Source organism: Salvia miltiorrhiza, chromosome 2, assembly GCF_028751815.1.
Source record: "Salvia miltiorrhiza cultivar Shanhuang (shh) chromosome 2, IMPLAD_Smil_shh, whole genome shotgun sequence".
Classification (NCBI taxonomy): domain Eukaryota; kingdom Viridiplantae; phylum Streptophyta; class Magnoliopsida; order Lamiales; family Lamiaceae; genus Salvia; species Salvia miltiorrhiza.
This window is the reverse complement of record NC_080388.1, coordinates 39,220,998-39,245,978: the sequence shown is the minus strand read 5'-3', so window position 1 is coordinate 39,245,978 and position 24,981 is coordinate 39,220,998. Positions and strand designations below refer to the sequence as shown.

The following is a 24,981-nucleotide window of genomic DNA, read 5'->3' as shown; positions in this document are numbered from 1 at the left end:
GATAATCATGATTCATATCTCAAAACAAACCACTTAATACGAATTTGTTGACTTCTCAATTAAAATTGATGATCCATCAAATACTTACAATGTCACAAAGGCTTGATATGCGCCTTATAGATGTAGTAACTGCCTATCTATATGGTTCACTAGATAGTGTCATATACATGAAGATCCCTGAAGGAATTTAATTCCCTAAAGCATGTAAATCAAAACCATAAATATATTTTATTTTAATTAAACTTCAAAGGTCATTGTATGGGTTGAAATATTCTGAACGTATGTGGTATAATAGACTCAGCGAGTATTTGATAGAAGATGGATATAAAAATGATGATATATGCCCTTATATTTTCATAAAGAAAACTGACAATGAATTTGCAATCATGACAGTTTATGTTGATTACTTAAATTTAACTAGGACTCTTGAAGAGCTCAATAAAACTCGTGAATACTTGAAAAAAGAATTTTAGATGAAAGATAAAATTATGTCTAGATTTGCAAATTGAACATGTCCCTAAAAGCCAATTTTGTTCATCAATCTTCATATATAGAGAAAATGTTAAAACATTTTTACATAGATAAAACACATCCATTAACATCACCAATGGTCGCTAGAACACGTGATGTTTCAAGACTCATTTTCTACCAATTGAAGATGGAAAAATAACACTTGGTCCTGACGTACCATATGTTAGTGCAATTGGAACATTGAGTTATCTAGCTAATTGCACTAGATCAAATATAGATTTTTTTGTAAATCTCTTCGTGGGATATAGCCCTGCACCAACCTTAAGACATTGAAATTTTGTTAAGCACATTATACATTATCTAAAGAGAACTGTTGACCTTAGATTATACTCCATTATTCAAAAACTTTACTCTTCAGTGGGTTTTGTAGATGTAGGTTATTTATCAAATCACATAAAGCCAAGTCCCAAACTAGCTATGTTTTCACATGTGGAGGAATTGCTATATCTTGGAAGTCTGTGAAACAAAGCTTGACTGCAACATCCTCAAATCACTCTGTAATCATTGCAACCCATGAAACAAGCCGAGAGTGTGTGTGGTTGAGAAATATGATAAGTTATATCCAAGAGACGTGCAGATTGGCTTCACCAGAAGACAACCTAACTGTGCTATATAAAGATAATGTCGCTCGTATCGCGTAACTCAAGGAACGATATATCAAAGGTAATAGGACTAAGCATATCTCTCCAAAATTTTTCTACATGCATGACCTCCAAAAGAGTGGCAACATCCAACAAATCCGCTCAAGTGATAACTTGACAGACTTATTCACAAAGGCTTTACCAACATCGAATTTCTGAAATATGCTACAGAAGATTGGCATGCACCGACTCAAAGATATACAATGATCATTTTCAGGTGGAGCAAATGTACTTTTTTTTCTTCGAACATGCTTTTGTCCCATTAGATTTTTCAAGGAATGTTTTAATGAAACAACATCTAGTTATTTAAGGGGAAGTGTTGTAAATATAGATATAAATACATCATTCTTATTTAGTGTGATGTCCTAACCCTGAACCCTAATCATATACTCACTTTGTCCTGTAAAAATAGTCCTAAAAAGGAGTAGCACGAGTTTTAAGAAATATGATTAAGAGGGTATTTGCCTAAGCTTATTTTAAAGAGCTTATAAGCTCGTGAAGCTTATAAGATGTTTCAAGAGTTTATAAGATGTACTTTCTTAAGAGCTTATAAGTTGTCAAAATATTTGGATAATTGAGCATATAAACTAGAGAGAGAATTTTTAATTGGAGAGAGAAAATCTTTGTTATATAGAGAAAATAAAAATGAAACAAAATTAGAATGATATCTGATGAAAATAAAAAGTCATAGTTGAGTTATTTTTGTAAAATAAGTCTTGCTTATAAGATAATGAGATAAGTTGGGGTAGTTGAACTTATTTTTTGGGGAGTTTATAAGCTCTTAGGAACTTATTTTGCCAAACACTTTGAATGAGCTTATAAGCTCAGCCAAACACCCTCTAAGTATATTGTGAGTGGATAAAAAATCTCAATGTAAATGTAGTATTAATAATGACAATTAATTGTATTGTAAGTGGAAAAATGATTCATCATACGATAAAACATTTAAATAAGTTAATATATAGATTATAGCCTAGTATTTAGTAAAATCTATATTAGCTTGTTAATTGGCGTTATATTTGTGTTTGATAGCCAAGCAACGGATCATGAGAAGCCCGGGTTAGATGACCAGCCCGGGCCTAAACTACTGTTTCATCATGGAACTATAACCGAGGAACCTCGGTTAGGGAAGCTTGAGAAAACAGTAGATCTGGCTTAAAAGATTTTTCACCGATTTACCCCTCAAATCAAATTGAATCCACTTGGGTGTTGTTGGGAACCTTGTGGAATATCCCAATCCTTGTTTTGATGATACCAAAATCCATAGGTCTTAATTGTAATAGACTAGAACTATTTGAACTCAAGTGTTAGAGTTCGTTTCTAGTTTAGCTTGCGGTTCTGAAGATTGAAGACTGAAGACTGAAGATACCAACTGAAGTATCAGTTGAAGAATCAGTTCGGAACTGATTACTGAATGCGTACCGCGTGGACTCAGCGGACTGATACTAAAGTCAAGTATCAGTTAAACATTCTTCCTCGGACTGAACTTCCAACGTTCAAAAGGAAGCCACGTACTCACATAGTACAGACGCATTAAATGCAGAGATCTCAGGATCATCCCTCTCAGCAGAGGTCATTCCTATTTGGTGGCTACTTTATCAGAGACGTCACATCTCATGGTCTTCAACATAGCCGTTCCCACCAAACAAGAAACCTCGAAGATTGAAGCCTCAGCCCAAATTTGAAATGCTCTCCAACGGAAGAAATCTTGAAGACGTTCTCCGCCAACAGATCTATTCAAGACCTCTCCTATAAATAGCGTTCGAGGATCACTTCAATCTTCACCGATTCAACGACATAAGCTGAAACTCTGCCAAAATAGTTTCTCAGCCAAAAGCTTAACCTCCCCAAAGCTTGAATCGAAGAAGAGAATTCCAAAGCCAAAAATCAATCACTGCTGATTACACACATTCTCTTAGACCTTAGGCAAACCTCTGTTTATCCAGAAGCCTAGGTCAAACTTGCTCCAAAGAACTTGTTCTTTGAAGTACAGTTGGCAACCGTTCAAACCTCCTTTCAAGAAGAAAGAGTAGAGTGTTTGAGTGATTCGGAGTTCAGGAAGATACTCTGACTCTGAGAAATCTTAGCGCGGGTTGTGCTAAGCGCGAGAAATCCGACACGAGTGAAATGTGAGTACTGAAGAAGTGGTTTATTCAGTGGTACGGTTGTGTGCACCCGGCAAGCACACGGTTCGGTTTGCAGTGCACCTGTTAAGCACTTGCGGAGTGGATTGTTGGTCTGATCAACCGACCGTGGATGTAAGAAAGGGTTTTCTGAACCACGTAAAAGTCTTTGTGTTATTTACAGCTTTCAGTTTTACATTCTTACTTATGTTATTTCAATTGATAAACTGAATACTGAATAACTGCAAAGAGAAACCTAAGACTAATAACGTGCTCAACCGAGGCTATTACGAAACTAAGTTTATTTCCGCTGCGTATGATATCAGTCTGACTGATCTATCATTTGATAGTCAGGAAGAGTGTTATCATCTCTGTTTTAGCAAACTCGACTGAAGCCCTTACGTGCATCAGTTAAGTTCCAGTAACTTAACTGATAACTCCTTACTGAAGAGTTTTCAGTATCAGTCGTCAACTCTGTTTGGTCAAAACTCATTTGACAAACATGGTTTTCGTACCTCAATATCCCATGAATTGTTGTCATTTTTCCCCATGAATTGATTGCTAATATGTGTTTGTATCCCAATTTTGAGTTTTGTTGAGTTTTGATTCCTTGGTGTAGTTTTGGAGTGATTTCAGAGAAAATCAAGGATTAATTGGAGGATTTTGAAGACATGAGATCAAAGTACGTCTCGATAGGAATTCATGATCGCAAACGGCGACCAAATCCGAGTCCGGACGAGGGAGAACGGAGCCGAACAAGCGGACTGCGCATAAAGCCCAGGCACCCGCGGTCCGGGCCGCGGCCACGGGCCTGACCGCGGGCCTCTGCTCCAAAATTGCCCAGTAACCCGCGGTCCGGGCCGCGGCCACGGGCCCGACCGCGGGCCTCTGCTCCAGAGCAGTCCAGAACGTTTTTGAAAGTCACCCGCGGTCCGAGCCGCGGCCGCGGCCCATGACCGCGGCCTCCCCTGCTTCCAGCCGCGTTTTCAACCGCGGTTCATGCCGTGGTCGCGGGAAAAAGGCGGGATTGCTCCCTTTGGTGGGCCCGGACGCGATTTTTGCCCCAAAACCCCCTTTTCCCCCTTTTTTTTCATATCTTTCATCTTCCCCCAACATTCAACACACTCTCCTACCTCCATACCCAAGCCCTAGCCTCCATAACTACACTCAACCACCAAGATTGGAAGGACATTGAAGAAGAGAGAAGATTGAAGGAAGCTAATTTAATAGGATTTGTCACCTCTTACTCTCTCTCTCTTTCATTTATGAATTTCCTTGAATTAAGTATTTTGATTGTAAGCATGATAGGCTAAATCCCCCATTGGTTTGGGGGTTAGGCTAGTAGATTATGTAATGGATTGATTATTATGCTTAATATATGTCTTGATTATTTCCTTGTCTTTATCTTTTCAAGCCTTAGATTTCTTTCTTGTATGGATTGTTGGCCACTTTCTATGCATTTCTCATTTGTGATTTGAATCGGGAGAGGATAATCATAATAGATTAGGAGCTTGAAACATATTGACTCAATAGACCGGGAGGTTGAGAGTTGGGTGACAGTTTTTTCGATCTTATTATGCTTTTGGGAGTTATAGGTTAGAAGTTGACCGGGGACGGCAACTATGACCCGCAATCTACCGTTTTAGTCGTCCGGGAGGGGGCTAGAACTAGTTGGGAGATCACTCTAGATAAATAGGAGTATCAAGACTAATATTGAGCTAAATTGAAGTCCATTGCTAATCCATCGTTGCCTAATCCCTAAACCACATTCATCACTTAATTAATCCACTTTGTTTGATTGTTCTTATTTTGTCTTTAAATTTGTTAGTTAATCAAACCATTCACCTCCTTGTTTAGTCTAAATAGCTCTAGCATAATGACTTAAGGTAATCACTAGAATTTGACTTCTAATCCTTGTGGAATACGACCTTGCTTCCCTATATTGCAACTACACCGTATACTTGCGGCCTGGTGAAAATATTAGCGAACAAGTGTCATAGTTTGCATGTAAAGTTTCGTTTTGATCTCTATCTGGAGATCCCTCAGATTTGAGGAAACAAAAATAGCCCATAGGTGTATTCCCCCCATACACCTATTCGAGACCCTCCGGACCTAACAAGTGTTGGTCACGATTGAGCTCTTCAAGCTGGTTCATCTTCCTCAAGTACTTATGTGCTTGAAGATGCTCTCGACATGTCCTCTGCATATGGTTTATCACTTGACTTTGACAAGGTAGGTGTTATAGTTGAAGATAACTCCTTTTCGACCTGATGTGGTTCACATTTGCTCGAAACATTACTAGCTCTTCCGCCGGTGGCGATTGTGGTGCAGAGAGGGCGGCTGTTTTGATCTTACGTGAGGAAGGTCATAATCGAAGAGAATGGAGGGGAGGAGGGGAGGGGAGGGGCAGCGGCTGAGTTGTGTCGGCAGATTTAGAGAGGAGTTCACTGACATTGATTTGTGCCGGCGGCGATTGTGGTGCAGAGCGGCTATTTCGATCTTAGGTGAGGAAGGTCGGAATCAAAGAGAGTGATGGCGGTGGCTGAGCTGTGTCGGCGGATTTAGGAGGGCTTCACTGAAATTGAGTTGTGTCGGCAACGATTGTGGTGCAGAGACATAAATTTGTGGTGTAGAGAAGCTGTTCAACGATTGTGGTGCTATCGGCGGCGATTGTGAACGGGGGACGACGGTTATTCAACAGAGTTTGAGTTCATTGTCTACTACACTGCTCATAGGGTTTCGAAGAGGTAGGTGTTTTTTTAAGGAAGAGGAAATTGTATTAACTAAGAAGAGTAAAAGTGAACAATGTCAAGCTCTCTGTCCAAAAACAGGGTTGAGCGCAATCAACTCCATTTCGAGCTAAACTATGAGCCGCTAAGTTAGCGTCTCTAAAAACATGGTAAATACCTTAAAGGAAATTCGAATTAGCCAAATCCAAAATATCCCGAATATCCTCAGGAATGAGGTCCTCATCCTCGTCTTTGTCTGCCAATAGATGAGCAGCCAAGCAAGAGTCAGTGTAAACTTCAATCGACATCAGGTCAAACTGCATACTCACCATAAGGCCAAAGACAACAGCCATGATTTCAGTCATAAGAAGGCCAGAAGTGGGTTTCAAATGTTTCGCAGCAGCCACTTTAATAAAGCCCATATGGTCTCTGTCTCTGATCACCACGCCAACACCATAGCCGCTCTTATCGGGAAAATAACTCGCATCAACATCAACACGGAGAACCCCATGCCCTGGCTTCAACCACTTTCGTTCTCCAAGCTTAAACCCCAGCTTGTTATCTCTTGATAAAATCGACTTGGCATTCTGGAAGGAGTCCCACAAGGCAACACACGAAATTTCATCCACCTGCTCCATCTCCTTTCTATCTCCATGTTTCCATTTGCACAACATAATCCAAGTTTGCCAAAGCATGATAATCCAAAGTTCATAGTCACTTTTAGCGAACTCGTTCCGGATAGCAGAAGCAATCGCGGTGAGTGGCAACAAAGCACAATTGCGCAACACGTGCGAGAAATGACTCCATTTCCAAATTTTGTAAGTCATCGGGCAAAAAAGTAGGCAGTGCTCCGTAGAACCCCACCTGTCATGGCAAGCATCACAATGGCCACTGACCGGAACATGGTGCTCGAGCATGTTTGCCCCCGTAGGAATCAAATTATTAAAAGCTCTCCAAGCAAACACTTTTGATTTGGGAAGAACAGACAAGGACCAGACCAGCTTGCTCCAGAATTTTCGATCTCGATAACTGGTATTCGGATCCGTTTCATAATAGCCAATCTCAACAAGGCAAGCTGACTTAATAGTGAAATTACCCTTCGTCTCGAAGCCCCAACACACATTATCACGTGGTGTTTTTTCCCCAATGGGAGTAGTAAGAATAGCATGCTGCTCGTGGGGAAGAAACATCAACTGAATCTTATTAACGTCTCGAAGAGGTAGGTGTTATTGGGGAATTAAGCCTAAAGGGCACGGTTGGCATTTCTAATTGTTATTGAGGATAAATTAGACATTATACATGCTATTAGGGATGTCAATCGGGCCAGCTCACTGGGTTTCGGGCCAGCCCTATCGGGTTTCGGGTTAATCAGGTGCGGGCTAATCGGGCTGAGGATTTTGTCGGGTTATAAATCTTCAACCCTAACCCTAAACATTCGGGTTTCGGGCTAGCCCATCGGGCTAGTTGGCTTAAATGCGTAAAAACAAAAGTGTTAATATATAAGAGTACCCACTTTTATATAGTAAAAATAAATTTTACCCACTCAAATAAAAACATAAAAAAATACCCACTTTTTGTGTTAAATGACTAACTTACCCTTCTATTTAAATGGGCAAACCCCAGCCTCCTCTCATTCTCTCATTTTTTTTCTCTCTCTCTCTCTCTGCACGCTCTCTCTTCTGTCTGTCTGTCTGTCTGTCTCTCTCTCTTCTCTCTTATCTTCCTCTCTTCAGCGCACCTCTCTCTCTCTCCGCGATCGACGTCCACGATCTTCTCCCTCTCTTCAACCTCCTGAAGTTATCATTGAAGGACGACGCCTCATCCAGTTGCCGGGAAACGCGCCTCTCGATCTCCTCGCGGCACCCGGCCTCCGCTCCCACAACGCCAGCCACGCGCGCCGCTCTCAACAGGAAGCTGTAGGGGACGGAATCTTTCTCTGGCGGCAGGATTCCGACCAGAGTCTCGATGAAGCACCTCTTCATCAAGCCCCGTCCTTCACCACGCCGCCGCCTCAGTACCGCGCCGCCCCGGATCTGCATCGCCGCCTCGCTTCGGCTAGATTTTAGGGATTGAGAATGATTTAGGGATTCTAGATTTTGAGGATTGTTCTTATTCAATTACTTTAAGAAAGTATGCCATTTAGAAGAGAAATTTGAAGAAAAGTTGAATTCAATTTGAATTTAATCGGAAAAAAATATAAGTAACGAAGAAATTGATGAAAATCGCGCAATTTTGTATAAATGTTCTTGAATTCACAACCAAGATTATGAATTCACAACTGAATTATCGGTGTTGGTTGTGAATTCACAATTGAAATAGTGTTGATTGTGAATTCAAGATTATTGGTTGTGAATTTACAACTTGAAAAAATGTTGGTTGTGAATTCAAGTTTTATCGGTTGTGAATTCACAACTTGAAATAGTGTGGGTTGTGAATTCACGCGAATTCACAACCAACACTTGAATTCGAGTTGAATTCACAACCAGTGAACAATGGGTATTTGTAAAATTTTATATGTAAGGGTAAAATGATAAATGTGGGTATTTTTAAGTTTTTATATTAGTGGGTAAAATTTATTTTTACTATATAAAAGTAGCTATTTTCAAAATCCACTCAAAATAAAATAATCATTTGTATTTTGTTATTTTTAATGATTTAATGTATAATGTATAAAATAAAATATACATAGAAATCAAAGATATAAATTATATAGCAAGCATGAAATGCAAAAATATAAGATATTGAAAAAAACATCAAGATTACATAACGTATAAAATAAGCTGATAACAATAAAATGTTCAACTTTGTTAAAGAAAAAATAATAAAATATCCAACAATAGTTTGAATTCATAGAATCAAAACATCTCAAAAATACAAAAAAATAAAATGATGAGACTTTATAATATTTTGTCATTTTTTTATTTTTATATCTAAATATTTAATATTAAGAATTCGGGTTTCAGGCTAGCCCATCGGGTTAGTCGGGCCGACCCTATCGGGTGTTGGGCTATTCAGTTACGGGCTAATCGAATTGTAACTTTTATCGGGTTGAAAATATTCAACCCTAACCCTTAATCAGGCCAGCCCACGGGTTTCGGGCTAGCTTGACATCCCTACATGCTATATCCGTTTATATCATTATTTATCAAACACGTGAAAACTGATAACACACTTTTTGCTTGCCGCTACCAAATGCACTGTTGTAAAACGTAAGTGCTCAGCCCATCTACTCATTTCATTTAGTTTGACTAAATTGGCTAAACTTTACTCACTAGGGGTCAGTTTGATTTTCAGTATTGGATTAATCAGGATATAAATTATCATGATAATTTAGTATGGATTAGTCATGATTTCTAATCTCAGATGGGTGTTTGATATCATTGGTAATTAATCCCAAAAAGTGTTTGGTATCCATTGAAATAGGTTGGATTAACATATCAAATACCTAAATTAGTAGCCTGTGGAGGGGGTGGAATAATTAGTGTGGGTTAATCCCATGGGGGAGGTGGGATAATTAGTGTGGGTTAATCCCACAAAATAAGCTAGGGTCTTGGAATACGATAATTTTGTTTAAAGAGCCAAAACAGTAAAAGGTTAAGTGAAAAAATGATTACTCAAAACAAGAAAATATGAAACATAAGGGCTGCAAAAGAAACAAATACAAGTCTCAAAATCCTACACCAAAAGCCAAAAACCAAAAACCAAAATCTATACTACTCATGCAGCAGTCTCTTTCTTAAGCTTAGCCAGCTCTTGTCGGACAACTCCCGCTTTCTTGATCTTGGCCAACATAAGCTTAAACCGGTCAAAATCGTTGAGGGAAGCCCTTCTCTTCTGAACAATCAACTTTCTGCCCCAAGAGCTACTTTCCCATTTTCCCTTAACATCAGCAGCCTCCATAGCAGCAACAAGAGTCTTCTTCTTCGGCACCCTCTTGATGTCAATTTTGATGTCTGTAAGAGAAAGCCTCTTGAAATTCATCTGGCTTCTTACCATGTCAGGTGAGTCAACAAGAGCCCTGTTCTGGTCGATAACATCGACGATGACGACAAGCTTTCCGTAGTCTTTTCCGTAGTTGACGAGGGCCACCCTCCCGATCTCGACGTACCTCTTGAACGACATTTTCTGCTGCAGAGAAGTGAATGTGTGTGCTGTGATGTTAGAGCAGAGGCGGAGCAGCTAGCTAGGGTCTTGGGATAAACCTAGAGTTGACCATATTAGTAACACATAATATCAAACACTACATAAATCCATATTAATTTAACTTATCCTGCTTTTAAACCCATATCAAACAGGCCCTAATCAAATATAGCCAGAGTGTATTGTGAGATTGTATTTATAAATAGAATATGACGATTTTTCTTGGACACTTAACTACTTTTATAAAATGAAGAGAGTATCATTATATATAAAATCTTTCTTTTTTTTTTTCCGATAAATTACATAAATAAATTAATTTATTTTGAAAAATGAATAGTATTAAATAAAAAAATTTAAAAATCGCGTCACAAAGATTCGAACCTCTTATGGCTTGGCCAACACACGCACACAGTCAATAAATTTTTTTAGTTCTCATAATATTAGGCCTTCTGCAAATTTATTCTCTACTGGTTTCTCTCTTTTTCTTTCTTCTAGTTTATACTAACAAAATTCAATTTCTACTACTCCCTTCGTCTGCCAAAAGTATTCCACAATTACTATATTTGGCGTCCGCAAAAAGTATTCCACTTTCCTTTTTAAGCCATGGTCCCACCATTCACCTTTATATTTTATCCTTACAAACACTCTTTATTTACAAAAAACCCACCACAAATTCAATCCCAACCACACATCTCATAAAGTGGTGGGACCCTTTCTCCACTACATCAACATCATCACACATTTTATTAAACTCCGTGTCCGGCCAAAGTGGAATACTTTTGGCGGACGGAGGGAGTAGTTTATAACAAAATTCAATTTAAGAGCCTTCTAACAAAAGAAAGAAGTTCTGTTTAACAGCCTCAATCTCCTCTTGCAGTGTTAAACCCTAACAAAATCTCAGTTACAAATTCGCAATTTCGTTGCTCCTCACAAATATCTCAAAGCTTCTACAATGGAAAACGAAGGAAGCAGCAACAACAGCAATGAAGTCCCGCCATCTCATCTTCTACAGTCTGTCTCCCTTTCACCTCAACCGCAGTAAGCGCTCATTTTGAATCTATGTTTAACTGTGTAAATTGTGGGCGATTTTATTGCTGAGTGCATGATCTAGAAATTGAGTTTGTTGGATTAAACTGTATGTAGGATGAGTTTGAAGGAGAGGTTCGATTTAATAAGGAGCATTGGTGAAGAGTGCATACAAGAGGATGAATTGGAGAGATTGTTGGCCAACAAGCCTCAGATTATCTGCTATGATGGATTTGAACCATCCGGAAGAATGCATATTGCTCAGGTTTGCTCAATTGAATCCATTCCTTGTATAGTCTCGTGGAAAAGTGTCTCTTTATTTCATTGTTTTCCATAATTTGACGAATTGTTTCATTTGAATTGGTATTTTTTAGCTTGTGCTGAAATTGATTCTTCTAGTTATTCTTTGAGCTGATGGAAACATGCTGGATTGGGTATTTCTGGAAATTGTCTGACTTGTATTGTGTATAACCTTGAGCAGGGAGCTATGAAGGCAATTAATGTCAACAAACTGACTTCTGCTGGATGCCAAGTGAAGTTGTAGATTGCTGATAGGTTTGCACTGATGAACAAGAAAATGGGAGGTGACTTGAATAAAATTCAAGTGACAGGGAAATACATGATTGAGATTTGGAAAGCTTTAGGAATGAACACTGAAGGAGATCAGGTACAATTTCTGTGGTCTTCTGATGAGATCAACTCCCGGGGTCACGAGTACTGGCCCCTCGTAGAAGACATAGCCATAAAAAACACGCTTTCTAGGATTGTGAGGTATGAATGTGTCTTTCTTATTCTGCTTAGTGAATGTCCAATCACTAATTCATATATTACGTACCCCTTATCCTCATTTAGGTGCGGTCAAATTATGGGCCGCTCAGAGCAAGATGAATTGTCAGCAGCCCAAATATTTTACCCATGCATGCAATGTGCTGATATATTCTTTCTTAAGGTGACTTTTCATATACGTAACATGCAGCTATGCTTTTGTTGCTTGAATTTATTTGGAAACGAAATACGTTTAAATATATCAGAAATAATGAACTTTAAAGACAAGTGAAATGTTTTAGTTGCATTGAGGATAACTCTACTATTAATGAAGTTTATCAATTATTGATTACCGCTTGATGTGTTCTTGGTTTTGAATTAAACTGAATTGTAATGGATAAATTCTATAGATTTAGGCTAGCAAGTAACATTATACTGAATTGCATTGCTATTATGTTATCCAGTTTTATGATTGCTCTATTGTTTCTTTGTAGCCTCTTGTGCACTGTCGCGTCGAGTCTTCTTGTTTTGACCGTGCAAATATATATTATACAATTGTCGGGTATTATAATATTGACAGCTTGGACATATGTAATCGTGAAGTTCAGCTGTGAATTTGAGTTTAATGCATTTAATACTCAGTACACCTTTTCTCCATTTCATTATTCAAATGGATATATAGAATCACAAATGGTAGCAAAACCATTATTTCAATGCATATATGCTCATCTTGTAAAACTATTGGTGTGTGCAATAGAGTCTAAGATGATGCCTTCTTTTTGTTGATCTTCTTTGTGTAATGGTGATTTCCTGGTAACTGATGTCCTTTGGGATCTAACATGACAAAATATGACTTGTGAATTTGTGTATTTATACAGGCTGACATCTGCCAGATGGGTATGGACCAGCGGAAGGTCAATATGTTGGCTAGGGAGTACTGTGATGCTATCAAAAGAAAAAATAAGCCTATTATACTGTCACATCGTAAGCATAAAGTACCTTTTTCTCTTACAAGTTGATAGTCTATTAGAAATTTTGTAACTTGTTATCACATGCAGATATGCTCCCCGGTTTGCTGGAAGGACAGGAAAAGATTTCAAAGAGTGATCCATCTTCTTCTATCTTCATGGAGGATGAAGAGGTATTATCTCTTTCCAATTTCCAATATTGATCACGATTGGCAATTTCTTATCATATTTTGTCTGGATGTTGACTTAAGTTGTTACATGTTTTGGTCTTTAATCTATCTGGTCCTTCCAAATTCTTTTACCTGTGAACTTCTGTCAGCTTTATGAATAACGAATTTCTCAGGCTGATGTAAAATTGAAGATAAAGAAAGCCTTCTGCCCTCCAAAAGTGGTGGAAAAGAACCCATGCTTAGAGTACATCAAATACATTGTTATCCCATGGTTCAATGAGTTCACAGTTGAACGGAAACCAGAGAATGGGGGTGATAAGTAAGTCTTTATGGCTTCTGATTTTATCCCTTGACTTGTTCAATTTTTTTAGTTTTGAGTTCAGAGTTCAGAAATGTATACTTTGGTTTTAAATTAATTTGGGATTTTTTATAGCTATCTTCCTTACAATCATGTTCTTCAGGACTTTCAAGAGTTTTGAAGATTTAGTTGTCGACTACGAAAGTGGAGAACTGCATTCTGGAGATCTCAAACCTGCTCTTGCAAAAGCAGTAAACCAGCTACTTCAGGTAATCTTTAAGTTTACCTTACATCTGATTTACTTTTAATCCTAAAAAATTGAGCATGACCCAAGCAATGGCCTCTGACAAGGCTAGACACTTTATATTGGATCTCATTGAGTAGAGCACTACCTTCTGAATCATCAATCCCATTTGCATTTGAGTAAGAAAATTATTGAGCTCATCTATATGAAAGTTCCACACACATGTTGCAGCCTAAATTCTGAGGCATCACTTTCTTGGTATAAATGTGCATCTCTTTTATGTTTTTAATTCAGATATTAATGACATCAGAAACCTGCTATAGTTTTCTCCAGAAAAGAGTCATGTTTTGCTTAATTTCTTGTCCTTCTCCATTTGTGTTTATCAGTAATAGTTGTACTTTAATCTAGATTTCGTACTCGAATTTTGTTCGAGTGAGCATCTAAACATGTTGGCTGAGTTGGCTAATAGGAAAAACACATAATCAAACCGTATAGCCCTATGAAAATTGATAATCCTTATTCAAATCGTTCCTTGTTCTTTTGCTACCTTTAATGTTATTTACTTAACCTTGCAACATTATGTAGCCGGTACGTGATCATTTCAATAACGATCCGAAGGCTAAGGAGCTTTTGAAAAGGGTGAAGGTATGCGCATTTGACTTCTTTCTCAACTTTGAACTGTATGGAACTGATGACAAGCAAATGTGGAATGTTAGCCTAAAAAAATACTCAGTTCAAATAATTAGCTAAGTGATTTTCAAGTATGAATATCATATATGATTGTTTGATGAAAATTACTGTGGGCGATGAACTAAGTAATCGAATTCATTTGGGGTGATAGACAATCTAGCGTGTAAAACCAAAGATTTTTAGATGATCAAGCTTGCACTTTTTATGTAGTCTCAAGAAATGATACATTTGTGTCTTGTTAGAGTAAGAAATTAAATAGGGATTCTGGGATCACATTGTTAGATATCTGGGACACGAAGAGAGAATATAGGATTCTCTTTTTCCAGAATTTATTACATATGTGGCTGAGGCCTGAGGGGTATTATATGTGTCAACTCGTGGAACCTCGTTTTATATGTTATGAACATGGATAAGACGTGATGAATGAAGATAATCTCACTCTAAAAACAAATTCAGAATCGGCCTCTCTGAGACCTTTCGAATCTTATATACACTGAGAGGGTTATATTCAGACAATAATTTAAAATATCATAGGTATCTGAAATATATATATTTGCATCATAATTTCAACTCCATTGCTCATTTAACATGAGTTCTACACGGCGTGCTTCTGTTGTTTTTCGTGTATATGCCCTGTTAATTTTACCATTCATGTTTATCCCTTTTGTATAATATTTTGCATACAATGCAGAGTTACAAGGTAACCAGATGATGTATAATGAAAGCAAAACCACACATTTACCAATAGGGGATTGCGAACTTTTGGTCTTGTATCACAATAGCATGATATTAACCCCCCTTTTGTTTTTCTTTTTCTTTTTTTATTTATGGGGATGACACTAAGTTTCGAATTTTCCATCAGTTATACATATTTCTGATCACTGATTTGCAGCATTACCGTGATGAGCAATCATATTATGAAAATATATAAGGCTCAATATCACGTTTAATTGTGTTTGTAATCCTCGGCCTCTGATGGCCGATATCTTAGATAAACTATAAGTTGCGATGTAGAAACAAGTTGTTTTGGTCCCAATTTCACGCGTTTGGATAAATTGCTGAATGCCCATTGATTACTATAACACGAGTTCCTTTCAACAATTTGAAAGTTTAAGTTGCAAACTATTAACGAGATAAAAACCCAGTTGATGAGAAAGTCCATAGTTTAAATGTGTTTCGTTAATCATCCTATTGTAATATGCACAATGTTTTTGTCACACATTTTTCAGGTATGTAGTGAACACATCTTCAAATCCAATATAAGCATATGGACTTGATTAGGGTCGAAATTAGAATTTGTGCGAGTTCAAAACTTCAACAAAGATGCATTTAAGATACAAATTTCTGAGCTACAAATGTGAAATATTTTATGTTAAAGGTCTGAAATGGTTTACGCTCAGATGTGAAATGATTCATGAAATACGTTATTCCGTGACATAAAATCATAAATCCGTTGTAGTCTAGTTGGTTAGGATACTCGGCTCTCACCCGAGAGACCCGGGTTCAAGTCCCGGCAACGGAATATTTTTTGGAAAAATCAATTTCTCTCTTAAATTCGCCTTTTATTTTGCTGTTACTTCTTTCCACCTCGGAGCTGATATGATATCCATTTATCACGTTTTGAGGGCTTTTATATTTTTTGCACTCCCAGAATTGATGAATACAGGGTTAAAACTCAAAAGTGTGATAATAGAATGTTTAACCATATTATTATTATTATTATTATTAAAGTAAAGTAATGTGTATAGAATCTCTTAAACAATCTTCTTATATATATATATATATATATATAATAAATTGCAGATTCGAATCATCTTTAATTCGTTGTCCTACAAGCATCTCCATCATCCTCTATTAATATTTACCTTAGAATCCTCATTTTATACATTTTTACTTCATAAATTTTTAAAATTTGAATTTCACATCAAAAAATTTAGTGGTCTGGTGACCGAAGAATCTATATAAAAGGATATTTCTAAACTCCAAGTACAAATAAAAAATTCACTTTTAGTTGTTGAGTGATTCAGATTAAAATCATTTGAACTCCACCGATAATTTAAATTAGCCAAACAAAAAGTAATTTTAGCTTAATTATACAAAATAAATTGTTCTGGCTAATAATTAAATTAATTGCTTTTTTTTCGATTCACTAATTGATTTTATAAGAAAGTTCACAAATGGAGAATATAAATAAACGAGTCAACAAATATTATTGTACAGGTTTGAAATGAGAATGAGTAATTAATAACAAGTAATTTGTATTGTATTGTTTTTTTTAGAAGAATTTGTATTGTATTGTTAATACTTACGTACTTTGTAATGTTTAAATTCTATTGAGATAGATAATTAATATTGTAAGAAATTATATTTAATTAATTAAATATTTTATAAATTTAAATGAATTTGGGTAATTAGTGATATTACTACATAGGTTTGGTGTTTGGAATGAGAATATGTAGTAAAATAATTTTCAAAATGGGTTCGAACACTAAAAGACATGCATATATGATTTTTTTTAAAAAAGTTGATAGTTCATTAATTATTCTAGTTTACTTTATATGTTATTGCAATGAATATCCGATTATTGTAACAAATTATACTCTCTCTCTGTCTTATAAAAATATGAACATTTATAAGTGGCACGAATTTTAAGAAATATTAAATAAAAGTATATTGTGAGTGGAAAACGGGTTCTACTTTATAAAACGTAGAGATGATCAAAAGTAAAGAGATTGTGGTGGGGCTAGTGTACCAAAATAGAAATATTCATGTTTTTTGTGAGACGGCCCAAAATGACAAAATGTTCATGTTTTTTTAGAGACGGATGGAGTATTTAAAATGATTCAAAAAGATTTAGGTAATTAGTGAGCATTGTTATACATGTTTGAGACTAGAGCGAGTAATAAAATTACTTTTTAATTGTGTTTGAGAAGCCTATGTGAGAAAATTCTTTGTCCGTCCCATAAGAGTGTGCATGATTGTTGGTGGCACAAGTTTTAATAAATGTTAGATGAGTGTGTTGTTAGTGGAAGAACAACCCCATTTTTATTAGTGAAAGAAGGTGTCAAAAAAGGAAAGTGCACACTCTTATGGGACGTCCCAAAATAGAAAAGAGTGCACATTCTTATAGTTAGCCACATCATTTAGTTTCTTGACGTACTCAACGATTCTAGATGGTTAATCTTTACACAAAAATGAAGTTATTTTCATAGCTTCTAGCTATAAATTATTACTCCCTCCGTCCCACAAGAGTGTGCACCACTTTTGGTGGCACATGTTTAATAAAATGTTAGATGAGTGTATTAGGACAGAAAGTGATCCATTATAAAATAAGAGTAAAAAATAATTAGTTAGTGATGAGGTAGCGTCCAAAAATAGCAAATGCACACTCTTGTGGACGTCCCAAAATAGAAAGAAATGCACACTCTTTTGGGACGGAGCGAGTAGAACTCAAAATAATCTCTCATCGAAATTTGATGAGTTACAAGCTAGTTTAACTATATATATAATCCAATATAAAATAGTGTTGGAATAATCTTGGGCTATTAAAAGTTTTGAGTTCGAGTTAGATTAGAGTTATGATTAATTTTATTACACGACTCAAATGTGTAGGGACGTCAATCGGGTCATGGGTTAATAATCATAGGGATGTCAATCGGGTCATGGATTATTTCGACTGAATTTTTTTTTTGTATTATAAATTTTCATTTCTAATCCTAAACTTTCAAATTTGGGCTAACACGGCGAGCTAGTCATGATCAAAAAGTTTATAAAAATAAATTAACTAATATATCTATTTTGATAAAATTAAAAATACATTTCACAAAGCTTAGGAAAGAAAATTTTATTATACTAATTTTCAAAAGTAAAGTAATGAAATTGAAAAATCACATAACGACAAAACTTTCATATAACTAAGTGAACACATTGTTTTCGGGTCAACCCTATAAAGCTCGAGTTAATTTCGAGCCAACCTTATTTGAATTCTCGAGCTATTTCTTTACGAACTATTTGGGCTAAAAATTTATTCAGCTGAAAATTTTCAATTCTAACTCTCTCAGATTGTGGGTTTATTCGAGGAATCAAACTGTTGTATCTTAAAAATAATCAAACTTCGTTACAGATGTCCAAACTAATCGGATTTAGAGCATCTCCAATGCTTGTTGCTTAGTAGGGGTGAGCAGAAATCGAACCGACATTGAAAACCGAACCGAATCGAACTGGTTTGGTTTCGGACCCCCAATTGGTGCGGTTCGGTTCCAATTTTAACTATCGGTTCGATTTTTGGTTTTGAGTTTTTGGTTCGGTTTTGCACCGAACCGAACCGATGCTCACCCCTATTGCTTAGAGGGATGTCTTAGGAGTGAGCCCCACCTAAGACACACCCTTCTCCAATGCATTGTGTCTTAGGTGGGTGCTTAGATCCCCATTTCCATAAAATTCATATTTCTACACTTTTATTTTTAAAATTCAAATTTTATTAAATTTTTAAAATTATACATTACAATAATTTAAAGACATAATTTAAATACAATAAAAAAAATAAAAATTACAATAATTTTCTAGTGCTCAATCGGACCAAAACGAGACCAAATGTGCTCCTTCAAGTCCAAAGTGAGGCAAGCATGCATCTCCGCGTCTCGCATGGATGCTTGTCGTGCAACAAATGCACGAAAATCCGGCAGAGCACCGGTACGAGGTTGAAATGCGGCGCTACTCGAAGCTTCGTCGGCATCTTCTTCCCACTGTGTTGCTTCTTCGCCTTCGTCTTCGATGATCATGTTGTGTAAAATGATGCACGTGAACATGATGTCGCTCATCGCCTCCTTGCTCCAAAGACGCGCTGGGCCTTTGACGATTGCCCAACGAGCTTGAAGGACGCCGAAGGCTCGTTCAATATCCTTGCGAGCCGCTTCCTGCATCACTTTGAACCTCTTCCCCTTCGGATCCGTCGGATGTGTAGGACTCTTCACGAATACAGGCCAATTGGGATAGATGCCGTCAGTCAAGTAGTACCCACTTGTGTAGTAGGCGTTGTTGACTTGATATGTGACCGGCACTCCCATTCCTTGCAGCCGATCGTTGAACAACGTCGAGTTGTTGAGCACGTTGATGTCATTGTTCGAACCAGGAGTCCCAAAAAAAGCATGCCAGATCCATAGATCTTGCGAGGCGACAACTTCGAGGATGATGGTCGGTTCCCCCTGATCGCCGCGAGTGTATGCGCCTTGCCATGCCGTTGGGACAATTCTTCCACGCCCAATGCATGCAATCAAGGCTCCCTAGCATTCCCGGGAAGCCGTGCTTCGCTTCGTGCATTGCTAGAAGCCGTTGGCAGTCAGCGGAAGTCGGCCTCCTCAAGTACTCCGCGCCGAAGAGTTGAATAATGGCACGACTGAATCTCCGCAAGCACTCCAACGCTGTGGACTCTGCAATCCAGAGATACTCGTCGTATTGGTCCGCTGCCCCACCGTTAGCTAGCATACGAACAGCGACAATGCATTTTTGCAATGGCGTGAAGCCGGGCCTCCCAAGTGCATCCATGCGTTGTTGGAAGTATGGATCGGAGGCGACGGCATTAATGATGCGCAAAAACAACGCACGACGCATCCGAAAACGGCGGCGGAAGATGTTGTCGGGGTAGACTGGATTTTCATCAAAGTAATCCGCGTGCAAACGTACAGCGCCGGCTTCACGGTCCTGACGAATGAAAGCCTTCTTCCGCGCGCTTCGTCGCCGACGACGAGGTTGCTCTTCTGGATCACCAATATCTTGAACAATTTGGTTAAATTGTTGTACAAGATTGGAAAATTCTTCAGCACGTCGCTCGTCCTTGTGGCTTGATGAGGAGGAAGACATTTTTTGTAGATGATTTTTTGATGTGGAGATGTGAAATGAATGAAGAAGAGTTGTGATATATATAGATAAAAGGGAAAATAAAGAAAATAAAAAGAGGAATTCGGCCGTTGGAAGCAAACGGTCATTTAAAAAAAAATATTAGAAATGGTCAAAAATTTCAAAAACAATCGAATTAATTTTTTTTTAATACACTTCCGCCTCTCGCCCCGGGTCTTCGCCTCGCCACCCCTTCGAACCAGGACGGGTCTCCAGTGTGGCGGCGTCTTCTTCACCCCGGATCGACGCTCCCTTCGCCCTCCGCGCTGTGGATGCTCTTAGCGATTTCGGCTCGGAATCAGACTGACGATCAACGATTTGGGCCCGGAACCGTTGATCACGGGTGGGCCCGTAATCAGAATCGCCAAAAGTATAGGTCGATTACGGGCTCAAATTTTGCAAACCATGAATCGCAGTTGATTGGCGGGCCGCATTGCCGATTTTGTAGGGTTGTGGGTGGCAGTTAATACGAAATCGACAACTTTTTCAATTTTTTAATATATAATTTTTATTTTTAAATTTAAATTCAGAATTTTCTCCCATTTTTAATTATAAATATCCTTCATCTCCCACCTTTATACTCACTCCAATTGTGTACATATAAATTGTATTCTCTCTGTCCCATTACAAATATCCCACATTTCATAATGAAATATTCAATTTATTACAAATGTCTCATTCTTTTTTAGGCCATATATTATCTGTCTATACCTAATATTTAAATAATTTTTACCAACCCACTTTATCTACTAATTACACATTTCTTAATATTCGTGTCCAAAAGAGACAAGGGAGTAATATGTAACTTTGAATTAAATAAAAATGTGAATTTTATTATAGTAGTCGAGTGTTTTATTTATATTTCATTTATAATTTTCAATAATTAAATTAAATGTAATGTAGTAAATTATATAATTTCAAAAGAAAAATATACACAACACTCAAACTAAATTTAAATAAACATAATTGAAAAAACTAATAATGCGATCCTTGAACTGACGATTTTAACCGACCCTGAACCGTTGATTCAAAGCCCAACCCAGAAAGGCTCCCTCCTCAGACGGGTTGGCTACCGTTCACCCGCAACCGCAAGTCTAAACCTCATCATTTTTACCGTCACAATTTCTTTGATATGCCCATGCTACTTGAAGAAATATGATTAATAGTATATATTAAAGAGAGCTTGAAACTAAAATCGAAACAAAATTAACAAACTTTTTTACGATTAACGCAATTTATAATACCACAAGTGGAATTAGCCTTTAGTAAAGGAGAAAAAAGATGATCTCTTGTGTTGATGTCCAATCCCACTGGAGTCAGAATTCCGAGTGTCATAATTTTGAATATCCACTAGACTTCTCAATGATTTTACTAGGGTTAAATAGCAATTAAACCCTCAAGGTTTGTCCGTATTTTTCAAAAACACCCCCCACGACAGATCTTATTGTATTAGTTTTTAATATTTTTCGTCCACGTCTCAGATGCCCGTTAACCCTCCGTCTAGTAATTAAATTTTTAATATTTTTTTATTTCAAACGTGAAAACGGTCCCCACTTACCGTTGCAACCCTTAATAGCGGATTAGTCATCCTTAATCCCCAATCCCTAATCTCATATACATGAACCCTAGTTTTTTTTCATTCCTCAATTTTCGAAGAATCAGACGATCATTTTTCACGATTGAGCTTGGGATTTCTTTTCCTATAGTCAACGCATAACATGAGTTCCAATATGTCTTGCAATTCGCGGGGCAGTTCGGCAAGTAGGAGTAAGAGCTCGAAGATGAATATAAACTATGAAGAATCAAGGTATTGTGAATGCGTATTCGAAGGTCAGAGGTTGAAAGCCCCTAGAATGACATCGTGGACCGATGATAATCCCGGCCGGAGGTTCTACGGCTGTCGAAATTGGAAGGTATTCTACTCCTCGTATGTTTGACATGTTTGATGATGGTAAGAATTGCAGCTATTTTGAATGTTGAATTGCTCCTTTTTCAGACTAAGAATTGCGGCTATTTTGAATGGCATGATGAACCATTGGGATCAAGAGGCAGCGATGTTATCATTGCATTGAGGAATGAGAACAAAAAGTTGGTGAATGAGTTGAATGGGGCAAAGAAAAATTTGAGTTCTGCATTGGAGGAAGAAATGGAAGAGCTATTGAATATCATCCAAAAACTGAAGGAAGAAAACAAGCAAGGAAGAAAGAAGATTAGACTAGCATATGTTTTTGCAATTTCTTCTTGGTTGATCTTCCTGTATTTCTTTTGTAGAGCTGAAGTTTTTTAGCTCTGTCGCAGAGCTAAGTTTTTTAGTTATGTCGCAGAGCTGAAGTTTTTTGCTTTACACTTTTTAGCTCTGTCGCAAACTAATATATTCCTTCAGTTGCAGAGCCAGAGTCAAGTTTTTTAGCTCTGTCGCAGAGCTAAGTTTTTAGCTATGTCGCAGAGTTGAAGTTTTTTTGCTTTACACTTTTTTAGCTCTGTCGCAAACTAATATATTCCTTCAGTTGCAGAGCCAGAGTCACGTTTTTTAGCTCTGTCGCAAAGCTAAGTTTTTAGCTATGTCGCAGAGCTGAAGTTTTTTGCTTTACACTTTTTTTAGCTCTGTTGCAAACTAATATATTCCTTCAGTTGCAGAGCCAGAGTCAAGTTTTTTAGCTCTGTCGCAGAGCTAAGTTTTTTTAGCTCTATCGCAGAGCTGAAGTTATTTGCTTTACACTTTTTTTTAGCACTGTCGCAAACTAATATATTCATTCTTCATAAACAAAACAAAATATCCTGCCACATAACATTATATTGTTTCTTCAAAATCAAACAAACTGATATGACTCTCAAATGAGTTCAACTGCTATCACAAAAAACACCATTTCAAATGCAAAACAAAGCCTTAACAAGGCATCGTCTAGTGGACTATCTTGTTTCAAGTTCAGAACACTGATTCACAAAGAAAAACAACCAATTCAAGTTCAAAGGCCCGACGTAGTTGTGGATGCAGTTTGTGATGATGGAGTTGCATTCGTCCCCCTCCACATCTTGTTCTCTTTGATATGCTTTCATCGATTAGTTGTTGTGTGGCCACTGATCTCTTTCCCTTCCACTTTGTTCATCTAGCTCTTCCTCACTCACATATCCAATTGGATTCACATATCCTGTGTCCATGCCCTTTCTCTCAATACCCTCTGTCGCAACTACCTCATCTCTCTCACTTCCCTCTGCCACCACTCTCTCAGGCCTCTCAGTTTCCATTGTCACAACACCTTCATCCCTCACAATACCATCAACATCAGCTCCACCCTCATTCTCAACACTAGTAGCCCTCTCAACATTGACATTGACAGTTTCATTGTCTGGTAAAGTAGTGGCTTCTCTACCATTCTCTCTTTCAGTTTCATTCTCTGTTGGCAATAGAGCTCTAGTAAAACATGTAGGCATGGGGGTTTCATCATCATCAACGAATATATCTATTTCATTGAAACTAAGGGCATCTAGATATTGAATCACCCTCCTACAATAAACTTCATCCTTCAAGAAAAACAGACCCTCTTCAACTTCCCTATCAGGATCCCAAATGTATATGCCTTTGGGATTTGAAAATCCTAGTTCACTAAACTAATTTCGGATACGCTTATAAAATGACATGTCCTCTACACAAGCAACTACTTTCTCCAAATCATAAGTTTCAAATAGCCATTTATCTTTCTTCTCCCAAATGACACCAACATGAAAATTAAATTCCTTCGCATCAATCATACTGTTACCATAAAAAACAAGATAAAATCATAAGCATTGTGCCATTCTATATCGAGTTGTTCATAATGATCAATGAAAACACATAAAGACTCTAGAACAGACGTAAACAGGGAACAAGAACTTTATAACTTACCTTTGTTTTCCTTTATCTTTGCCGGCCATTGCATGTAAAAAACCCTAAACTCCGACGAGATTCAGGCGCAACGAAGTGGAGAAGATGAGAAGTCGCAAGGGTTCTTTTTGGTGTGTTGTTCTGCATTGAAGACATATTGCTTCTCCCGGGGTTTATACGGTTAATGGGGCCGTTTGAAATAAAAAAAATAAAAAATTAAATTACTAAACGGAGGGGTTAACGGGCGTCTGAGACGTGGACGGAAAATATTAAAAACTAATACAATAAGGTTTACCGTGCCACTTACATTACATGAGGGATGAAATTGAAAAACACGGGCAAACCTTGAGGTTGTATATGCTATATAACCATTTTACTATTAAGTTTGCAAGTTAAAAATATTTTATTTAAACAATCTATCAAATTATATTTATAGCCAAACAAAGAAAGACAAAAGCAAAACAAAACGCTAAAGCTACATCCAAATTTATGAATGCACTCGAGTATCCCAAATTGTTTTGATTGAAATACTAGTAAGTAGCCCGTTTCGACGGGATCTATTATTACATAATTTTGAAAATTATTTAATATAAATTTTTATTTATTTCATTAACATAGAGTACTGAATAAATTGTTTAAAATAAAAAATTGTAATAATTATTTGAAATTAGCCTAAATTATGTCTTATGAAATATATATGTAAACAAAGTATCAACTCATAAAATGTTAAAATAGAAATTGCAATATTTTTTTGAAATTTACTCAAATGAGATGTATGTAGCTGCAATCAGTTACTAAAAAAAATTTAAATAATATCAATAATAACTACAACTTTCAATGCCCGAACAAATTATTAAATTTGCAATTATCTCATAATCTATTGAAACGTTAGTTGTTGT

General features: G+C 37.1%; 5 protein-coding genes and 1 non-coding gene across 8 annotated transcripts; 2 read left to right on the top strand and 4 right to left on the bottom strand.

Annotated features, from left to right (window-relative positions):
• Positions 1-6,203: 6,203 nt before the first annotated feature.
• Positions 6,204-7,214, bottom strand: LOC131008432 (uncharacterized). The gene has a single exon (XM_057935313.1). The coding sequence runs from the start codon at positions 7,212-7,214 to the stop codon at positions 6,204-6,206; it is 1,011 nt and encodes a 336-aa protein (XP_057791296.1).
• Positions 7,215-9,574: 2,360 nt separating this feature from the next.
• LOC131012382 (60S ribosomal protein L14-2-like) lies at positions 9,575-10,202 on the bottom strand. The gene has a single exon (XM_057940312.1). The coding sequence runs from the start codon at positions 10,144-10,146 to the stop codon at positions 9,742-9,744; it is 405 nt and encodes a 134-aa protein (XP_057796295.1). The 5' UTR covers positions 10,147-10,202; the 3' UTR covers positions 9,575-9,741.
• Positions 10,203-10,966: 764 nt separating this feature from the next.
• Positions 10,967-15,206, top strand: LOC131012381 (tyrosine--tRNA ligase 1, cytoplasmic-like). Of its 3 annotated transcripts, XM_057940311.1 has the most exons (10): positions 10,967-11,202; positions 11,308-11,455; positions 11,672-11,961; positions 12,043-12,139; positions 12,834-12,939; positions 13,014-13,096; positions 13,267-13,412; positions 13,555-13,660; positions 14,221-14,280; positions 15,017-15,206. In XM_057940311.1, the coding sequence occupies exons 3-10, from the start codon at positions 11,756-11,758 to the stop codon at positions 15,035-15,037; spliced, it is 825 nt and encodes a 274-aa protein (XP_057796294.1). In that variant the 5' UTR covers positions 10,967-11,202; positions 11,308-11,455; positions 11,672-11,755; the 3' UTR covers positions 15,038-15,206. The 3 variants fall into 3 exon arrangements, with proteins under 3 accessions (XP_057796294.1, XP_057796293.1, XP_057796292.1); XM_057940310.1 differs by having other exon boundaries at positions 12,849-12,939; positions 14,221-15,206; XM_057940309.1 differs by having other exon boundaries at positions 14,221-15,206.
• A 568-nt stretch (positions 15,207-15,774) lies between these two features.
• Positions 15,775-15,847, top strand: TRNAE-CUC (transfer RNA glutamic acid (anticodon CUC)). Its single transcript has one exon. It is a non-coding gene; the product is annotated as a tRNA-Glu (tRNA).
• Positions 15,848-18,407: 2,560 nt separating this feature from the next.
• LOC131008431 (uncharacterized) lies at positions 18,408-19,391 on the bottom strand. The gene is made up of 2 exons (XM_057935312.1): positions 18,911-19,391; positions 18,408-18,421 (listed from the first exon to the last, which is right to left on the bottom strand). Exons 1-2 carry the CDS (start codon positions 19,389-19,391, stop codon positions 18,408-18,410), a joined length of 495 nt encoding a protein of 164 aa, XP_057791295.1.
• A 49-nt stretch (positions 19,392-19,440) lies between these two features.
• Positions 19,441-20,184, bottom strand: LOC131008430 (uncharacterized). Its single transcript, XM_057935311.1, has one exon. The coding sequence runs from the start codon at positions 20,182-20,184 to the stop codon at positions 19,441-19,443; it is 744 nt and encodes a 247-aa protein (XP_057791294.1).
• Positions 20,185-24,981: the final 4,797 nt, after the last annotated feature.

Excerpts from the sequence above, each read along its gene's own strand:
- LOC131008432 (XM_057935313.1), bottom strand. The coding sequence starts at position 7,214 with ATGTTTCTTCCCCACGAGCAGCATGCTATTCTTACTACTCCCATTGGG.
- LOC131012382 (XM_057940312.1), bottom strand. The coding sequence starts at position 10,146 with ATGTCGTTCAAGAGGTACGTCGAGATCGGGAGGGTGGCCCTCGTCAAC.
- LOC131012381 (XM_057940309.1), top strand. The coding sequence starts at position 11,756 with ATGAACAAGAAAATGGGAGGTGACTTGAATAAAATTCAAGTGACAGGG. Across the intron at positions 12,140-12,833 it reads CTGATATATTCTTTCTTAAG|GCTGACATCTGCCAGATGGG; the intron begins GTGACTTTTCAT and ends GTATTTATACAG. Across the intron at positions 13,097-13,266 it reads TCTTCATGGAGGATGAAGAG|GCTGATGTAAAATTGAAGAT; the intron begins GTATTATCTCTT and ends CGAATTTCTCAG.
- LOC131008431 (XM_057935312.1), bottom strand. The coding sequence starts at position 19,391 with ATGGGAGTGCCGGTCACATATCAAGTCAACAACGCCTACTACACAAGT.
- LOC131008430 (XM_057935311.1), bottom strand. The coding sequence starts at position 20,184 with ATGTCTTCCTCCTCATCAAGCCACAAGGACGAGCGACGTGCTGAAGAA.